A 15728-nucleotide genomic window follows, 5' to 3' on the forward strand; every position below is an offset into this window, starting at 1 on the left:
TGTGCTACTGCTCCTGGCCCAAGTCAGGTCATTTTGTCATGAGCAGTTTCCAGTATTTAACTAGAAAGAAGACCAGCAAAATGCTAAAAGCACCAGTAGGTGTGGTGCTGTGTAGACTAGCTCAGAGGCTGGGACTCAGAGGGAACCCACAGAACAGGACGGCAGAGCCGAGAAGGGGCTGTTCCTGGCAATGGACCTTGCCCACAAGTAGGATGGAGCCATCACTTCCAATCCCCTCCTCGGCTGTGCCAACCAAGGGCCCACCTCAGCTCGGTGGGGTCCCCTCAGCACACTGAAGTCTTGGGTTCATGGAAAAGGCTCAGAGACATCCAGGGGATGTGCAGATCAGCGGGGATTTGAAGTTGGAACTAGAAGCAAGATGAAAAGATGAGACTCTGATCTCTCCTGTCCCTCAGCCCCCAGGGAGCATAAAGCAGCTCCTTATATTTAGCTTCCCATAAAGGAAGGTACAGCAAGTCCTTGAATAATGCCATCTCATTCCACGTGGTTCCATTATCTCGTCCAGGAGAAAAACACCAATTGCTTCCCCCCCAGGGCCACCATCTGCACGGAAACATTCTCCCCACATCTCTGCAGGATCTCCGTAGGTGCTCCAGTTTACACACACACACACACACACACACACACACACACACACACACACACACACACACACACACACGGGGTTCAAGAGTGCATCTCAGTGGTCCCGGGGTCCCGGCTGAAGTGAACAGGGTGAGAGGGGGTGCCTGTCGGAGCACATCCCATCTGGGGCTGGGTCCCGCCCTGAGTCCTGAGCCACCAGGATAAGCTCCAGTACCCAGAACTGGAAGCAAGTGGGCTGGGAAAGGAATGAATGGATCCCACGACTGCTCAGTGCTCAGTGTGGCTGCGCTCTTAGAAGCTGGGTGACCTTTGTGTGAGCGACACGACTTGCCGCCTGGTGTTCAAAGTGGCTTCCTAGCAGTTCAGTTCCCTTGGACTCACAGCTTCCAAGGACCTGGCGAGGGTGGAAAGTAGGAAACACTGCCAGTCTGGTGAAGGAAGTGGCTGAAGGCTAGAGGAGTTGAAGGATGCTCTGACCTTCATGCCCTGACCTTTACCTCTGACCTTTGCCCTCAGAGTCTGCTCAGGATGGCGTGGCCGAGGGTAGCAGGGCCCATGTCGGGAGAGCAGGAGCAGGGGGAGGGATCTGGCCGGACTCTCGTACCTGCTTGTGCACCTTAGTGAGTTGTTCCAGATTGTTCTCCAGGAAGGAAATTTTCTGTTTCTGGGCAGCACTGCCACCTCCATCATCACTGTCCAGCTCCACGCTCTGCAGAGATGCCAAGCGGGTGAGCACAGGCCCCCGAGCCCCACCCTCAGTCCCCGCACAATGCAGAGGAGCCGTTCTGAATAAACCTGGGCAATCTGAGACCAGACCCGCCCCACCTAAGGTTATCTGAAAAGCCCAAAGCCACAGGGGTCCTAACAGCTTAGTTCCCGTAGATCAGTGCTCTCAAGCTTTGGACAGCTGCAGACCGGAGGCTTGTTGGTGGCTATGAGAAAAATAAGAAACCAATGAGATAGTATTTCATGTCTCAAACCCAGTACCAGGAGGCAGAGAGATAGTACAGTGGGTGGCGCTCTTGCCTTGCACATAAGCCAACCTGGGTCCCCTGAGCACCACCAGGGGTGATTCCTGTATGCAGCGCCAGGACTCCTGAGCATCAATGGTGTGGCCTCCAAACAAAACAAAAACCAAAGACAAAAGCCCAACATCAAATTAAATAAATGCAGCATCCCTCTCTTGTAGCCACTATATTATTGGGGGGAAATTTTGGGCACAACACCGGGAATGTCCACAGACTGGCACTGGGCTGCAGCTCATGGGGAATTCTGAGGAATTTTCTGTGAACTGTCACTGGCTCGTGGATCGGAGTTCCCTAGACAACCTTTAGACAACTCAATCTCTTGGTAGGTGCATCAAAAATGTCAGCAGCTATAAATGGATTGACATGAAGAGTATCATGTTGAGTGAAATGAGTCAGAAGGAGAGGACAGGAATAGAATAACTGTTCACTTATGGGAGATATATTTATATAATATAAACATATGTATATATATGTCTGTATGAGATTCAAATCCAAGGTAACAGGGCCAGGAGGACAGGGGAATGGCTGGAAACTTGCCACAGGAGTGTATGGGGTGAAAGGCACAGGTACAGGGATACAGCCAACAACTTTACCTGTGTTGCAAACCACAAAGCCCAAAGGGAAAGGGGGAGGGGATAGAGAGAGAGACAGAGACAGAGAGGGAGAGAAAGAGAGAGAGAGAGAGAGGAAAAGTGCCTGCCATTGTGGCAGATGGTGGGATGGGGTGGGAGGGAAACTGGGACCATTGATGGTGGGAAAAGTACACTGGTGAAGGGATGGGTGTTGGAACATTATATGACTGAAATCCAATCATGAACAACTTTGTACATGCGTATATCCTGTGATTCAAATTCTAAGAAATAAATAAATGGAGAAAAATAGTGTCAGCAGTGTCACTGTTATATTTATTTATTCTTTTTTTTTTTTTTTTTTGCTTTTTGGGTCACACCCAGCAGTGCTCAGGGTTTGCTTTTTGGGTCACACCCAGCAGTGCTCAGGGATTACTCTTGGCTCTGCACTCAGGAATTACTCTTGGCGGGGCTCAGGGGACCGTACAGGATGCTGGGAACTGAACCCGGTCAGCTGCGTGCAAGGCAAACACCCTACCCGCTGTGCTGTCGTTCCAGCCCCCAGTGTCGCTGTTTTAGAGAGCTAGAACAAAATCTTTGGAAACACAGAGCCTAGAGACCAATCTTCCTTGGGATGGACCATCTTCCTTTCGGCCAGGGAGTCAGTGCTCTGACTCCAACAGGAAAACTTGCAAACCTCGAGCAGAGGCAGGTGTGAAGAGATGAGTTCCAGCCTGAGCCCGATCTCCCCTCGGCAGCTGAGACGCCGCCAGGCTCCACGTCCCTGTGGACGTGTCTCTCGGGGCCCCCTGCGGAGTCTCAGGGGCCTCTGCTTGTCACTTCAACATGCAGTTCCCTGAAATCCCTCCAGGAATTCATCACCAACGAGAGCAGCATCCGAGCACGGTGCCACGCCAACCTCAGCCCCAGCGAGAAGAGTGCTGGGCCAGCACTGCCCAGAGCAGAGGGGACACACAGGTGCAGACCCATCCTTGGAGGCTGCATGGGCTGACAGCAGGCACCCCCCTCCTCCATCTCAGAGCTGCGTCTCCCCCCCACCCAAGCCAGCCAGCACGCATGCTTCCCCCACTCAGGGCTGGCTGGTCACTGCACAGCCTGCTGGGTCCCACCCCGTCTCTGATTCAAGGTCTGACGACATGTAAATCTAGTGATCGGCTCCCCAGCTGCTGGCCGGATGGAGGAACAAGCTTTGAGAGCCTCTGGCGTAGAAGGAAAAGGGTTCAATCACGAGATCAGAAAACAAGAAGAAAAAAACCCCTCTGGTCTCTGCCTTCCCCGGTGACCTGGGGTCACCTTCCACTCAGGGACCAGAGACAACTCTGTCCTGGGCTGCACCCTCTCCCTCTCAGCCATGGGCTCTGATGCCGACAGGAAAACTTTCAAACCTCAAGCAGAAGCAGGTGTGAAGAAACGAACCCTCGGTCCTAGCCCTGATCTCCCCGTGGCAATGGAGCCACCAGGCACCAGGTCCCGGAGCTGTGATTTCTCCTCTCCGGCCCCTCTGCTCTGGTCTCTCGCTCTGACCCAGACCAGGCCCTGTGGGCATTTCTACTTCATGGTGACACGCAGCTTTGCCTGTGGCCAGCCTGTGGCTCATGTGACCGGCACCACCACCGAGGCCTTTGGGACCTCCCTTCGCACTCCCCTTTCTTCCGTGACTTCCGTGTCCCAGCTCTGGACCCGTGTGCCTGTCGGAGGCTGAGGCAAAGCTCAGCACTGTGAGCGATTCTCTGAATCATCTTCCCCAACACCCCCCGCCAGGAGCGCCCCGTTTTTCGGGAGACAGTGCTTCCCCAGGCCACGACACCATCCACGCCACTGCGGGCATCTTCCCCCCGCTGTCCCGTTATCTCCCTGCACATGCCTCCATCGTGACTTTCGTCTCCTCCCTGGTCCCCACAGGCCACCGGACCACCAGTCCTGCCCCTCTCCAATCAGACTCCACACTCCACCTTTGCTGCCGAATGCCCCTGGCGGCTGCTCCTCTGCTTTTTCACAGCCACACGTGCACGTGCAGTTCCCTAAATGCGCCTGCCTTCCCTCCTGATACGGCCCTGCTTCCTGGAAGGGAGCTCTGTCACCACCTTGCCACCACGGCTGCGCCCGCGGCCACCTCGTCAGTCCTTTGGTGCCTTTTCAATAAAGCAGGCCTGCGGGCACGATGCTGCCACTCACTCCCGGTCCTTAATCTAGGGGGACTCCCCGAGCCCACTGCGTGTAGCCGGAGGAGCTCAGATGTAGCAGCCACAGCAACCTTCTTGCTGGGGTTCTCACCGGCCCCGAGACCCTCAGCAAGGCCTCCCCTCTCTGAGCCGGGCCTATCTACCCAGGACCACTCACGGGCATCTGGAAGAACAAACTAAACCACCAGATGTCCCTACTCTCCATACACCCCCACTTCATGCCCACCAGGCAGATCTCAGTGCCTCAACTCCTCCCGGCTCCAGCCCTGCTCACTGGGCTTAACGGCCACAGCATCTGACGAAACCACCGAGATTTTCCCTGCCTCATCCATAGGTTTTCACCATGTGTCTGCAACGACAGGTTCATTTGCAATAAAGGCCAGGGAAAGGATTCTTACTTCCTTTTACTTAAGATAGGGAGTGGGGAAGGGCGTGAGGGGGGCTTACAAAAATTAGATGGAAAAATGTTCCCAACTATTCCTTTGCCTCCAGCACATTCTTTTAATAACATGCACTGGCGCGAAGTGATTAGTTTTTAAGCACCACCAGCCCCAACATAAGCAAGGACTATTTCCACGGAAAAGCAACCTCTCCCTGCCTCCTCCCCCGCTCAGCCCCGTGGGCAGCTTACCTTCTTGACCCTCGCAGTTAGGTCCTGGACGAAGAGCTTACGGAGGTTGTGCAGCGTCTGCAGTTCCCGAGACTGGAGGAGAAGGTAGTAGAAATGCTGCTTAGGGGAGGAAAGGCCAGCTGCAGCGTCAGGCGAGGGTCTCCCACCACACAGGGGCGCCCTCCCGGGCTGCTGCTAAGCCTGAACTCAGATGGACGCAGGAACTCGACCAGAGCCTCTTTGAACTTTTTCTTTTGGGTGTTTTTTTTTTTCCTCAACCACAAAATTCAAACATTTTCTTATAAAAATTTCTAGTGCATTGGGCAAAAGAAGCTCTCTTCTCTCTTTCCCTCCCTCCTTCCTCTCTCTCTCTCCTCTCTCTGTCTGTCTCTGTCTATCTCTGTCTCTTGGTGTCTCTCGGTCTCTCTCAGTCTCTCTCTCTCGGTCTCTCTCTCTCTCTCTCTCTCTCTCTCTCTCTCTCTCCCCCCCCTCCTCCCACCCCTGTCTCTCCTACAGGATGTCAACAAGTTTCGGTGGAAACTTAGCCACAGCTGCCCACCCTTACTGAGCAGCATTCCACACGTTTCCACCCCGCTCTAGTCCTGGCCCACACGCTCCTTTGCTTGTCATCACTGAGTTTCAGGATCAGGCAGCTGGGAAACTTTCCACCCAGGTGACCCTAGACAAGTTATAGCAACTTTCTGAGCCTCTGTTTCTTCATTTATAATATGAGAATTAAATTAGTCATTGCCTCAGAGTTTGCGTTGTGAGTACATGAGATGATTTTCTAAACAGCTTCTGACATATAGTAAGTGCTGTCATCCCGTTGCTCATTGATTTGTTCGAGCGGGCACCAGTAACGTCTCTCATTGAGAGACTTATTGTTACTGTTTTTTGGCATATCCAATACGCACAGGTAGCTTGCCAGGCTCTGCCACACGGGCTCGATACTCTCGGTAGCTTGCCGGGCTCTCCGAGAGGGGCGGGGGAATCGAACTCCTGTGAAAGGCAAACACCCAACCGCTGTGCTATCGCTCCAGCTCAGTAGTAAGTGCTCAATTAAAAATAGTAAGTACGCAATTAAAAAAAAAAAACAACACCACATAATGTTGTTATAGATATTGCTTATGCTTTCATTAAGATTTTTTATTGCTTTCTTTTGATGGTGTAACTTCAGTGTACCTAACTTCTTAGCAGCATGTTCCCTTACACTTTGGATGATTTTCTACAAATGATTCCTTAGAAGATAAGGGTGCTAAGACAAGGGTTGGGGGCAAACCTGATGGCCTTTGTTAATAAGATCAGAAAATCTAAATCCTTCCTTCCATCCAAGTCTCCATGAGTTTACTACGGGAGATATGTTTGGCTCCCTTGCCAAAGAGGTCCCTGTAAGGAAGACAGAAGGGCGTTTTGTGTTTTATTTTGGGCCACACCCTCCGTGATCAGGGCTTTGCTCCTGACTCAGGGATCACTCTTGACAGTGCTTGGGGGACCCTATGGGATGCTGGAGATTGATCCCAGGTCCACTGCGTGCCAGGCAAGCCCCCACTCACTGTAATATCTCTCTAGCCCCTGTTGTATTATTTTTAATTTGGGGGTTATAGGAGTGTTTTCAGGGTTCTTCTTTATACATTTATAATCAAATGTATAAAGATTTGCCTTTATACATTCCAGTGTGTCCACGTGGACCACTTTCACACAGTCTGCACGGGAAGTACTCGCAACTGCACCCAGAGACAGGAAAGACACCAACAAGAAAGCTACAGAGACGTCTCTCAGAATAAAGATCCTGCATTAACTTAAGATTTTATAACCGATTCCAATTCTGTGAATTGGTGTTGAAAACAAGGATGCGCACGAAGCCAATCGCTTCCTCTGAGGAGGTAAATTACTCCTGCAGAAAGCCCCGGGGTTGGTTAGGAAGTAACTGTGTGCACTGGCCCGGGCAAGGCCGGACCTTCTCTCAGGGCTGCTGCAGGGTGGACGGCTCCCAGCTGAAGGAGATGCACCACCCACCCCCTACCCAAGGGGCCACACACCCCCTCGCCCCCACCCCACCCTGTGCTGCACATACTTGCCCCAAATTTAGAGACTGTATGACTCACAGAACTGTAATAACAAGAATAATGCTCCGTTTTTAAAAGACACTGCATCCCAAGGAAAGAAGAAAAAGAAGCAGGTGCTTGATCGAAGGGCTGTTCCCAAGGATCAAATAGAGGCCTGAGACTTGCAGCTCTCTCTTCTTTGGTTTTAGATGTATCTGACAGCTCAAGAACGGCAACATCTAAATTTAAGCTCACTCATGCAACACCTGTGACAACATTCACAAGAGCAACTAGCACTGGCTTCTTGAGACCATGCACGGGGGCCTCGGGCCCGACCAAGACCCCGGCTACATTCACTTTCCTCCCATCTTCCCCTGGCGTAGCCTGCTCTCGGTGGAAAAACCCAGGGGCTGGAGAGAGTGCAGTGGAGAAGGCCTCGCAAGTGACTAACCTGGGTTCATCCCCAACAGCACACCGCCCTGAGCACTGCCCGGAGAGAACCCTGAAAACACTCCTATAACCCCCAAATTAAAAATAATACAACAGGGGCTAGAGAGATATTACAGTGCGTGGGGGCTTGCCTGGCACGCAGTGGACCTGGGATCAATCTCCAGCATCCCATACGGTCCCCCAAGTACTGTCAAGAGTGATCCCTGAGTCAGGAGCAAAGCCCTGATCACGGAGGGTGTGGCCCAAAATAAAACACAAAACGCCCATCACCAAACAAAAAAGAAACTCAAAGCCCAACCTCCTGCCTTGATGGAAAAGGGAAGGGGGTAGGGAAAGAATGATGAGAGCAAAAGTTCTACCAAGATGGGATCCCAAATCTGTCCTCGGCAAGAGAAGGGGCGGAGCACAGAACCCATCCCAGCACCAGGGCCGGAGCTCAGTTCTATAACACTTGTTTGCCTCTGTGAGGCCCTGGGTTCAATCCCTGACACTGCCAATATTATAAAAGATCATAGAAATATATAATTTAATAAAAATAGCTAATAATAAATAATCTAACTAAAATACTGAATCAATTAGGCCAAGGAGGGCTCTCAGGATGCCCTTGAGGGCCTTCTCCCCTCCTTCCAGGCCAGCTCCTGGCGCCCACCACCCCTTTCCTTCCACACCCAAACACTCAGGGAGGCAGAGCCGGCTTTGGCTACAGTGAGGTGGGGATGGCCAGCTGAGGGCCGCAAGCCTGTTCCTAAGGAACGTTCACGGCCCAGGGAGATTCTGATGGAAAGTAAAAGTGCAAACCTCCGTGTCTAAATGGCATCCAGTGTGGCCCCAAGGTGGGGTCTTAAAAAATGCGTGTTGGTGAGTGTGGGGCAGGGAGGAGAGTGAATGAGGAGTCACTGTGCCACTGAGTGCGTGATGGGTGAGCCTGCGAGCAGACACGCGCCCACGTGTGGGCAGAGGTGGGACGTGTGTGGGCACATGAGTATGGCATGCGTGTAGGATGTATGTGCGTGAGGGATGTGCATTAACAGTGGGAGGGAGAACAGAGAGAGAGAGAGAAAGAGAGAGAGAGAGAGAGAGAGAGAGAGGAGGCAGCACTTCAGAAAAAGGGATTTCAAAACATACTCAGTGCTCAGTTGCAGTGCTTAAGGTACTTGCCGGGCATCAGTCGGAACTGGTTTGAATCCCCAGCACCGTACAGTCTCCTGAGCACCACTGAGTGTGGCCCAAACAGCACCAAAAAAAAAAAAAGTATCTGACACAAGGAAAAAGGCCAATGACTGCTTGGGTCCGAGTGGGAAGGCTGGGGTAGTGTGTTTGTGTGGGTGGTGGAGGGAGTGGGGCTGCGGGCAGGAGGCGTGCAAGTGAGGCGGGCGGAGGGGCCACCAGGGGGCGGACGCCGGTGCCCGAGGTCGCTGGGGCTATGTGCTGGCGCTGTGCGAGTGAGGAAAGGGAGGGGCGCAGGGGAGACCGGGCTGACAGAGAGCAAAGGCACGACAGGCCGATGAGAACGTGTGCCACGTGCTCTGTGCGTGCGTCCAGAGAGCACAGCGTGGGTGTCGCTGCAGAGGGACGGGGCGTTAAGAACACGGCACACGCACGCCCGGGGCAGAGAGAAGCGGTGACCGCACAGGGCCGCGGGGCGGGTCTGGCGGAGATAGTCAGCGTGAGGGCGTGTGGGCAGAACTGCAGGGGGAGGTGCCAAGGAGGGAAAGAGGCTGAGCACTCACTCTGCCCCAGCTGAGGGGACACGGGCATGATCCGACACTCCTCACGGCGCTGGACGTTCCTGACGAGGGCTGGGAGTGACTTCCGGTGAAGACCGTCATCTCCCTGCATCATTCCCCCTCCTCTGACTCTGCTGCGTCACCGTCTTCCCACCGTGCTTGAATGGCCTACCTGGCTCTGGTGGCCCCCCTCTCCATCCTCTCCACCTGCCTCTGCAGAGCCGCTCAAGCGCGTGCAGCGTCGGGCCAACCCTGAACCGCTTTTGTCTGCATCTGCATCACCTGTGGTTTCCGCCGAGTTCTCCACACCGACTCGGTCCCACCTCCTTTCCCAGGACGGGACAGTGGTCCCCAAGGGAGATGACTAGCTGGGTTTCCGCAGACTGAGAGCCCCGGACCCTCGTCCGTCTGCGTGCCACTCATGAGGGATCTCCGGGGCCCACAGAGCCGGGCCCACATTCTGCAGAGCAGCCGGAAAGGAAGGCGATGGGCAGAGACCCGGCCCAGGAAGCAGGATGGAGAAACCCAATTGGGATTCAAAGGCTGAGCCCGGGGGCCGGAGAGTTAGTAGAGCAGGCACTTGCCTTGCGTGCCCCTGGTTCAATCTGGGACATCCATATAGTCCCCTGAGCACCGCTCAGTAATTCCTGAGCACAGAGCTAGTAACTCCTGAGCACCGCCGGGCGTGGCCCCCCCAAATAAAAAAACAAAACCCAACTGAACGCTGAGCCCTTCCCAAGGGAAGTGGGTCCATCACTCCTGTGCCCCCGAGCTGCACCCTCCCCGACCTAACCTCCCTCTGCCCCCCTCCCACTCCGCTCCCCACCTCCATTTGGCCATGGTCACAGTGGTCTCTGCTGTTCCCCAACGTGTTGGGAATGGGCTTCACTCACCACAGGGACTTGGTTTAATGGCTCTTTCCAGGTACCCCTATGACCCAGTTCTCACCAACACCAAGTCCCTGGTCTAAAATACCACCATCTGAGGAAGCTGCCCCCAAACAATACCCCCTGCACTGTCTAGAACCACTAACCTAACTACTATCTGTAATCTGATGGAGCTGGGGCTTGCTGCCTCACTGTGCCTCACCCCCCACCCACCCACCCCCGATTCAGAGGGCCAGGATCTTCTTTCTGCGGTTATACTGCCCCAACCCCTAGAAGACTGCCAGCCCTTAGTAAGCACTCAATTAATTGCAGCTCCATGATGGGTGGAATTAAGTCCCAAAGTGCGGAGGCTATAAAATGATAGGCATCCATTAATCTCCATCCGGGGATTCTGGAGTTACAACACTAAGAAGAGATGGCTGGGATCTTTGATTTGCAGAGGACAAAACCATTCTGCCAAAAATCAACCAGTGCTTTATATACCATTGATATCAACCCCTTATCTGATGGGTATTGTGTAAATATCCTTTCCCATTCTGTGGATAGTCTTTGTATTCTGGTCACTGTATCTCTTGCGGTGCAGAAGCTTTTTAGTTTAATGTAGTCCCATTTGTTGATCTCTGTTTTTACTAGATTGCTGGGATAACCATTTTATTTCTTTGGGTTTTGTTTTTTATTTTTTTTCTTGGCTTTTTGGGTCACACATGTGCTCAGGGGTTACTGTTGGCTCTGCACTCAGGAATTACTCCTGGTGGCGCTCGGACAGCCATATGGGATGCTGGGGATCGAGCCCGGGTCAGCTGTGTGCAAGGCAAGCAGCACAGGGACTGCTCTGGTCCTTTGGTGGTCATTTTCTTGTTTTGCAATGTTGAGGACTGAAGCTAGAACCTTACACATCCCCCAACCCCTCCACAGGATCTTTATATCTAAAGAGTCACATGAGAAAGATGTACATGCAACAGAACTTTAGAAAACAAATCCAACAAGTCAGAAACGATTCTAGCCTTTAGGATGAAAACGGGTTGGGAAGAGTGTTAACGTACCACTGTCTCCTCCAGCCCCTTGAGGTCCTCTCTGGCTTGTTCCCTTTTATCGTTGAGCAACCTAAAAACAAAAACAAAACCCCAAAAACCAGAAATAGCCATGAACCACCAAAGCAGTATCAGAGCATTCTGCAGATACTGAGAGAATCTGCAGATAAACAAGCCAACCCACAAGATAAAGCCACCTTTGCTTTGCTTTGGGGGTGCTGGGGTCGAAGCCCAGCGCTTACATATGCCAGACACGCAGCTCGGCCACTGCGTCACAATCCCTGGCACACCGTCAGTTTTTAAACTGGCCTGATCTGAGTGGAATACTTGGGTCTCTGAGTCACAAAGGCAGACTTTTTAAGATCTCACGAGGAAGTGCTTAAAGGGCACTCACAGGAGCTTCTCCAGCTTCATCTCTCTCTCCTGGTCCTCTATTTTCAGCTTGTCATAATCAGAACTGAGCTTCTCCTGTTCCAGTTGCAGCTTCTGATTCAAGCTGAAACGGAGAGGAAAAGAGCAATCCATCCCCCATCAGTGTGACACTCCCAGCCAGCCGCCACAGACGCGGCTCCGCGCCAACCCTATTAGTTCTGCGCAATAAAGGCAGCAATTCTCGAGGATTTCAAGGGCTCGGGAGCAGCCGCACAGCTTCCTCCCTGTCCAAGCAAAAACTAATTTCTGGGGAGCCTCTAGCAGGCATGAAACACGCGGCTCTGAGGATGTATTTATAGTTGGCTTGTGCAAGAGCCCAAGGGGGGGCGTGGGGGGCGGATCATGAGATGGGGAAAGGGCTGATATTTTAAAACAGAGAAAGGGAGCCCAGTTGAAAGAATCTGCCGGCCCTGCAGATGGCGAACACCCACTCGGGGAACCTTATTTGGCCATTTCAACCTGCCCTTCCTCTCTGGGTTCAATGTTCTGAAAACATCTCCCAGAGCCAGGTTCCTGCCTGACGCAGACAGGGGGGCTTAGGGGGGCTGCAGAGAGGAAATCAGAAACAGGGTCTGCCCGCACAACAGCCCTGTGTGAAGGAAAACCCGGGGTTCTCTGACAGTCGGGGTGAAGGACACCCCCGAATCTACTCACTCACCCCGACTCACCCTTTTTAAAAAAAATTTCCTCCCTTCTCTTTTCTCCCCTTGCAGTTGAGTGTTTCTGAGGGTGATTCGTCAGAAGAAAGAGAACGGGAGACAGGAGCACAACACCGCCCACACACATGCACACACACAGACACACACACAGACACACATACACACAGAGTCAGGGAGGCCCACCCTGGGCAGCCTCACACAGAGAGATCCTGCCATCCCCACACTGGCTGGCTTTGCTGTTCTGAGACGCCCTGTGGGGGTCATGCGGGTCACGGGCACTAAGGCCTGGACCAGCCTTCTAGAGAATTCCACTCTCAGCATGACCTGAAGTGAATGGCGAATCCAGCTTCTTCCAGGAGAGGGGTAGGGGTGGGGCAAAGGTGGGGCAGGAGGGAGCCTTTGGCGGGAAGAGGGGTGCTCCACGCTCCCCCATAAGGGTTTGCTTTATTTCCCGGTCTTTCCTCAAGGACACTCGGAAACGTCATTCTGCAAAGGGGGCCAGACTGCTTAGGGGCTCACAGGGCACAGCAGGAGGACCACTGAGAAGAGGCCACGGCAGGCACCTCCCAGGACTCCCATGAAGTCCTAGGGGGGAGAAAGAGGCTTCGGGGGAATGGAGGGGGTTGCGGTCCTGGGAACTGGGTGGGGGCTCCTCGGGGCTGGGGGTGAACAGAGAAGTTGGAATAATGCCGCCTGGTGCGTGTCACGGGCCCAGGAGGACAGCCCTGACACGTGGTGAGGCCATGAGAGGTGCACATGGCCAGGCACTGCGCCAGGTGCGTGCTGGGCCCGGTCTAGAGCCGCTGAGGCCGGGTCCACTCAGGGCTAGCTCAGGGGGCCTTCCAACAGGCGGCGTCCCCATCTCCTGGCACCTGCATCTGCCCAGCTGAGTCACCAACCGACCCAACTCTCCAGGCACCAGGAAGGGCACCTGATCCTGCCTGCCATCTGCCTCGCTCCCAGGTCCCACCCCCTGCCCAGCCCCGGGAGCGCGCAGCTCACAGACATGCAGCTGAGCAAACAGGCCCCGCCCCACGGCCGCGCCTCCACCCTGCACCGACTCACTCCCGGATCTCATCGATGATCTTCTGCTTCTCCTCGATTTCGTCTCGGAGTCTGGACAGCTGCTTCTGGTGGGCTTCCCGGTGAGTCTCCATCTGCTGCTCCAGCGCCTTCTGCAGCCCGGGCCAAGACACACGAGTCACCATCCCCTTGCTGTCAGACCCCTCATCTCGGGAGTCCTGGGAACCCACCCTCAGTCTCCCGACTGATCCAGCAGGAGATTGTCAGATCTGTCGGGAAGCCGAGGGGGCCGGGGATGGGGTTCACAGAGGTGCGGCCTGTGCCTGGGGTCTGCAAGGCCCCGGGCGACCCCCCCACAGCAGCACTTCCCGGCAGCTGCATGGAACCATCAGGTCCATGTGGCTGAGTGTCACTGTGACCGGGCACCCCCCAAACCTGCACCCCAACAATGCTGTGTAAAACAAACCCTACAACGCAGTGTTGGGGGGGGGGCAGGGAGAATGTGAGTCCATGATTCATTAGCTAGAGGGTCTTCCCCCGCCTGGAGCAGCTCAGCCAACTCAGAGTTTCTCTACTGGGTCAGTGGGCAGGTCACCAGGCCTGGAGGCCTCACACACCCCATCTGACCTGTGGGGCTCCTCTGCCTGCCCCTTCCAGAAAAAAAACCCTGAATCCGGGAGAGGGTGAGGCCCAGTGCCCTCGTCTGCCAGTCCACCCACTGCCCTGGGCATGTCCTCAACCATGGGTGGACAGCCGAAGGCTCAGTTTGCCTAAAACTCATCCCAAGCATATATTTCCTTTTACTCATTTAAAAATCTTATTTCTCAATCATTTGTTTCCTTATACTTTCCTTTATTTGCTTTTGGGCCCACCCCTGAGCAATGTGCAGGGGTTACTTCTAGCTCTGCACTCCCGGACATTCCCGGAGGTGGGGACCACATGAGATGCTGGGGATCTTTGCAAGGTCGACTGTGCGCAAGGCAAGTACCCCCACCTTCGTACGATCGCTCCAGGCCTATATTCTCCTTTAACGACAACTAAATGCCCCAGGGTTAGGAAGGGAACTCAGGGTTGGGTTTTCTGCACAAAGGCGGGGAGGAGAGGAGTTTCCCCCATTTGAGGCGAGGGCGGAACCCCCATGCTGATGCGGGGCCCATCGCGACGGTCAGGAGCCGTGAAGCTGCTCTCTCCCACTTGTCTGAGGAGGTCGCTCTCAGCAGTGGACATATCCCCCTTTCTCGGTCGGAATTTCCAGCTAGGCTACATCCGGGAAAGTCTGCACCAACCCTGCCCACCCTGCACATATCCCTAGGGGGCCGGGTCTGCCCCGGCAGGGCAGGACGCACCTTCATTTCCTCGGCATCCTGCAGCCTCGTCAGGTGCTCCTTCTCCTTATCCTGGAAGCTGACTTCGTGCATTTTCTCTGTTTTGAATTTTAACATAGTGCTTTCAGATTTCCTTGACTGGACTCACAACCCGTAATGAAAATTGAGAGAGGAGGAGGGAGGGAGACAGAGAGAGCATGCACTCAAGGATGAGGGGGTGAAGAGTGGGTATTGGAATGAGGCCTTAGCCTCCGTGGCCGACGGCAATCAGCAGTGGCCTCGCCCCACCCCCACCCTGGGGGCCCCCAAAACATGCCTGCCTGAGGACCCAAACTGAGAGAGGCTTTGATTTTGGGCACTGTGGTTGACAACACTGTTGCTGAGAGGGTTTCGTGCCCAACACAGTCCAGCTCGACGCCCACCAACCACCTCCCTCTGCAGTCGTTTCAGTGTCCCCTCCCTGTCCTAGCCTCTCCCCCCCCCCACACACTTTGTGCCTGCATCCTGTTGAAGGCCGACTCTCCATTTCTGTTGCTTCGGAGCAATTAGTATTCCTCGACTATGTTTTGTAAATCATGGTGCCTTAAAAAGAAATTAGAAGCTCACCACAAGTTGTGGGAGAGGGCAGTTAGGACAAAGACGGGCCCACTATGACAATGACAGTTGGGAATGATCACTCTGGACAAGAAAGAACTGAAAGGAGGTAAAGGGATATGTATGATAACCTTCAGTTACAGTATTGCAAACCACAGTGCCTAAAAGAGGAGGGGGGAAAGGGATAGGGAGGAGAGAGAGAGAGGGAGGGAGGGAGGGAGAGAGAAAGAGAGAGAGAGAGAGAGAGAGAGAGAGAGAGAGAGAGAGAGAGAGAGAGAGAGAGAGGAAAGAAAAGTGTCTGCCCCAAAGGCAGGTGGGGTGGGGGTGGCAGGAGGAAACGTGGGACAATGTTGGGAAAGGTACACTGGTCAAAGACGGGTGTTGGAACATTTCATGACTGAAACTCAACATGAACAACTCTGTATCTCATGATGATTCAATTTTTTTAAAAGGAAAATAAAATACTAATTAAAGGCCTGAATGAGCAGAAAGTTGCTGCCACTCAGAAGGGAGCGGCTCTGCGATGTGCCCTGGTGCC

At 53.8% G+C, this 15728-nt stretch overlaps 1 protein-coding gene across 1 annotated transcript in view; it reads right to left on the minus strand.

Moving 5' to 3' along the window:
* KIF5C (kinesin family member 5C) overlaps window positions 1–15728 on the minus strand; it is a 196112-nt gene that overhangs the window by 22215 nt on the left and 158169 nt on the right. Inside the window, exons 18-23 of the mRNA XM_055130099.1 lie at window positions 14618–14694; window positions 13314–13423; window positions 11552–11653; window positions 11170–11230; window positions 5039–5110; window positions 1211–1315 (exon numbers count right to left, since the gene is read on the minus strand). Coding sequence (XP_054986074.1) covers window positions 1211–1315; window positions 5039–5110; window positions 11170–11230; window positions 11552–11653; window positions 13314–13423; window positions 14618–14694 — 527 coding nt within the window. The remainder of the gene's footprint in view (window positions 1–1210; window positions 1316–5038; window positions 5111–11169; window positions 11231–11551; window positions 11654–13313; window positions 13424–14617; window positions 14695–15728) is intronic.

This window comes from Sorex araneus, chromosome 1 (assembly GCF_027595985.1).
Source record: "Sorex araneus isolate mSorAra2 chromosome 1, mSorAra2.pri, whole genome shotgun sequence".
Classification (NCBI taxonomy): Eukaryota; Metazoa; Chordata; class Mammalia; order Eulipotyphla; family Soricidae; genus Sorex; species Sorex araneus.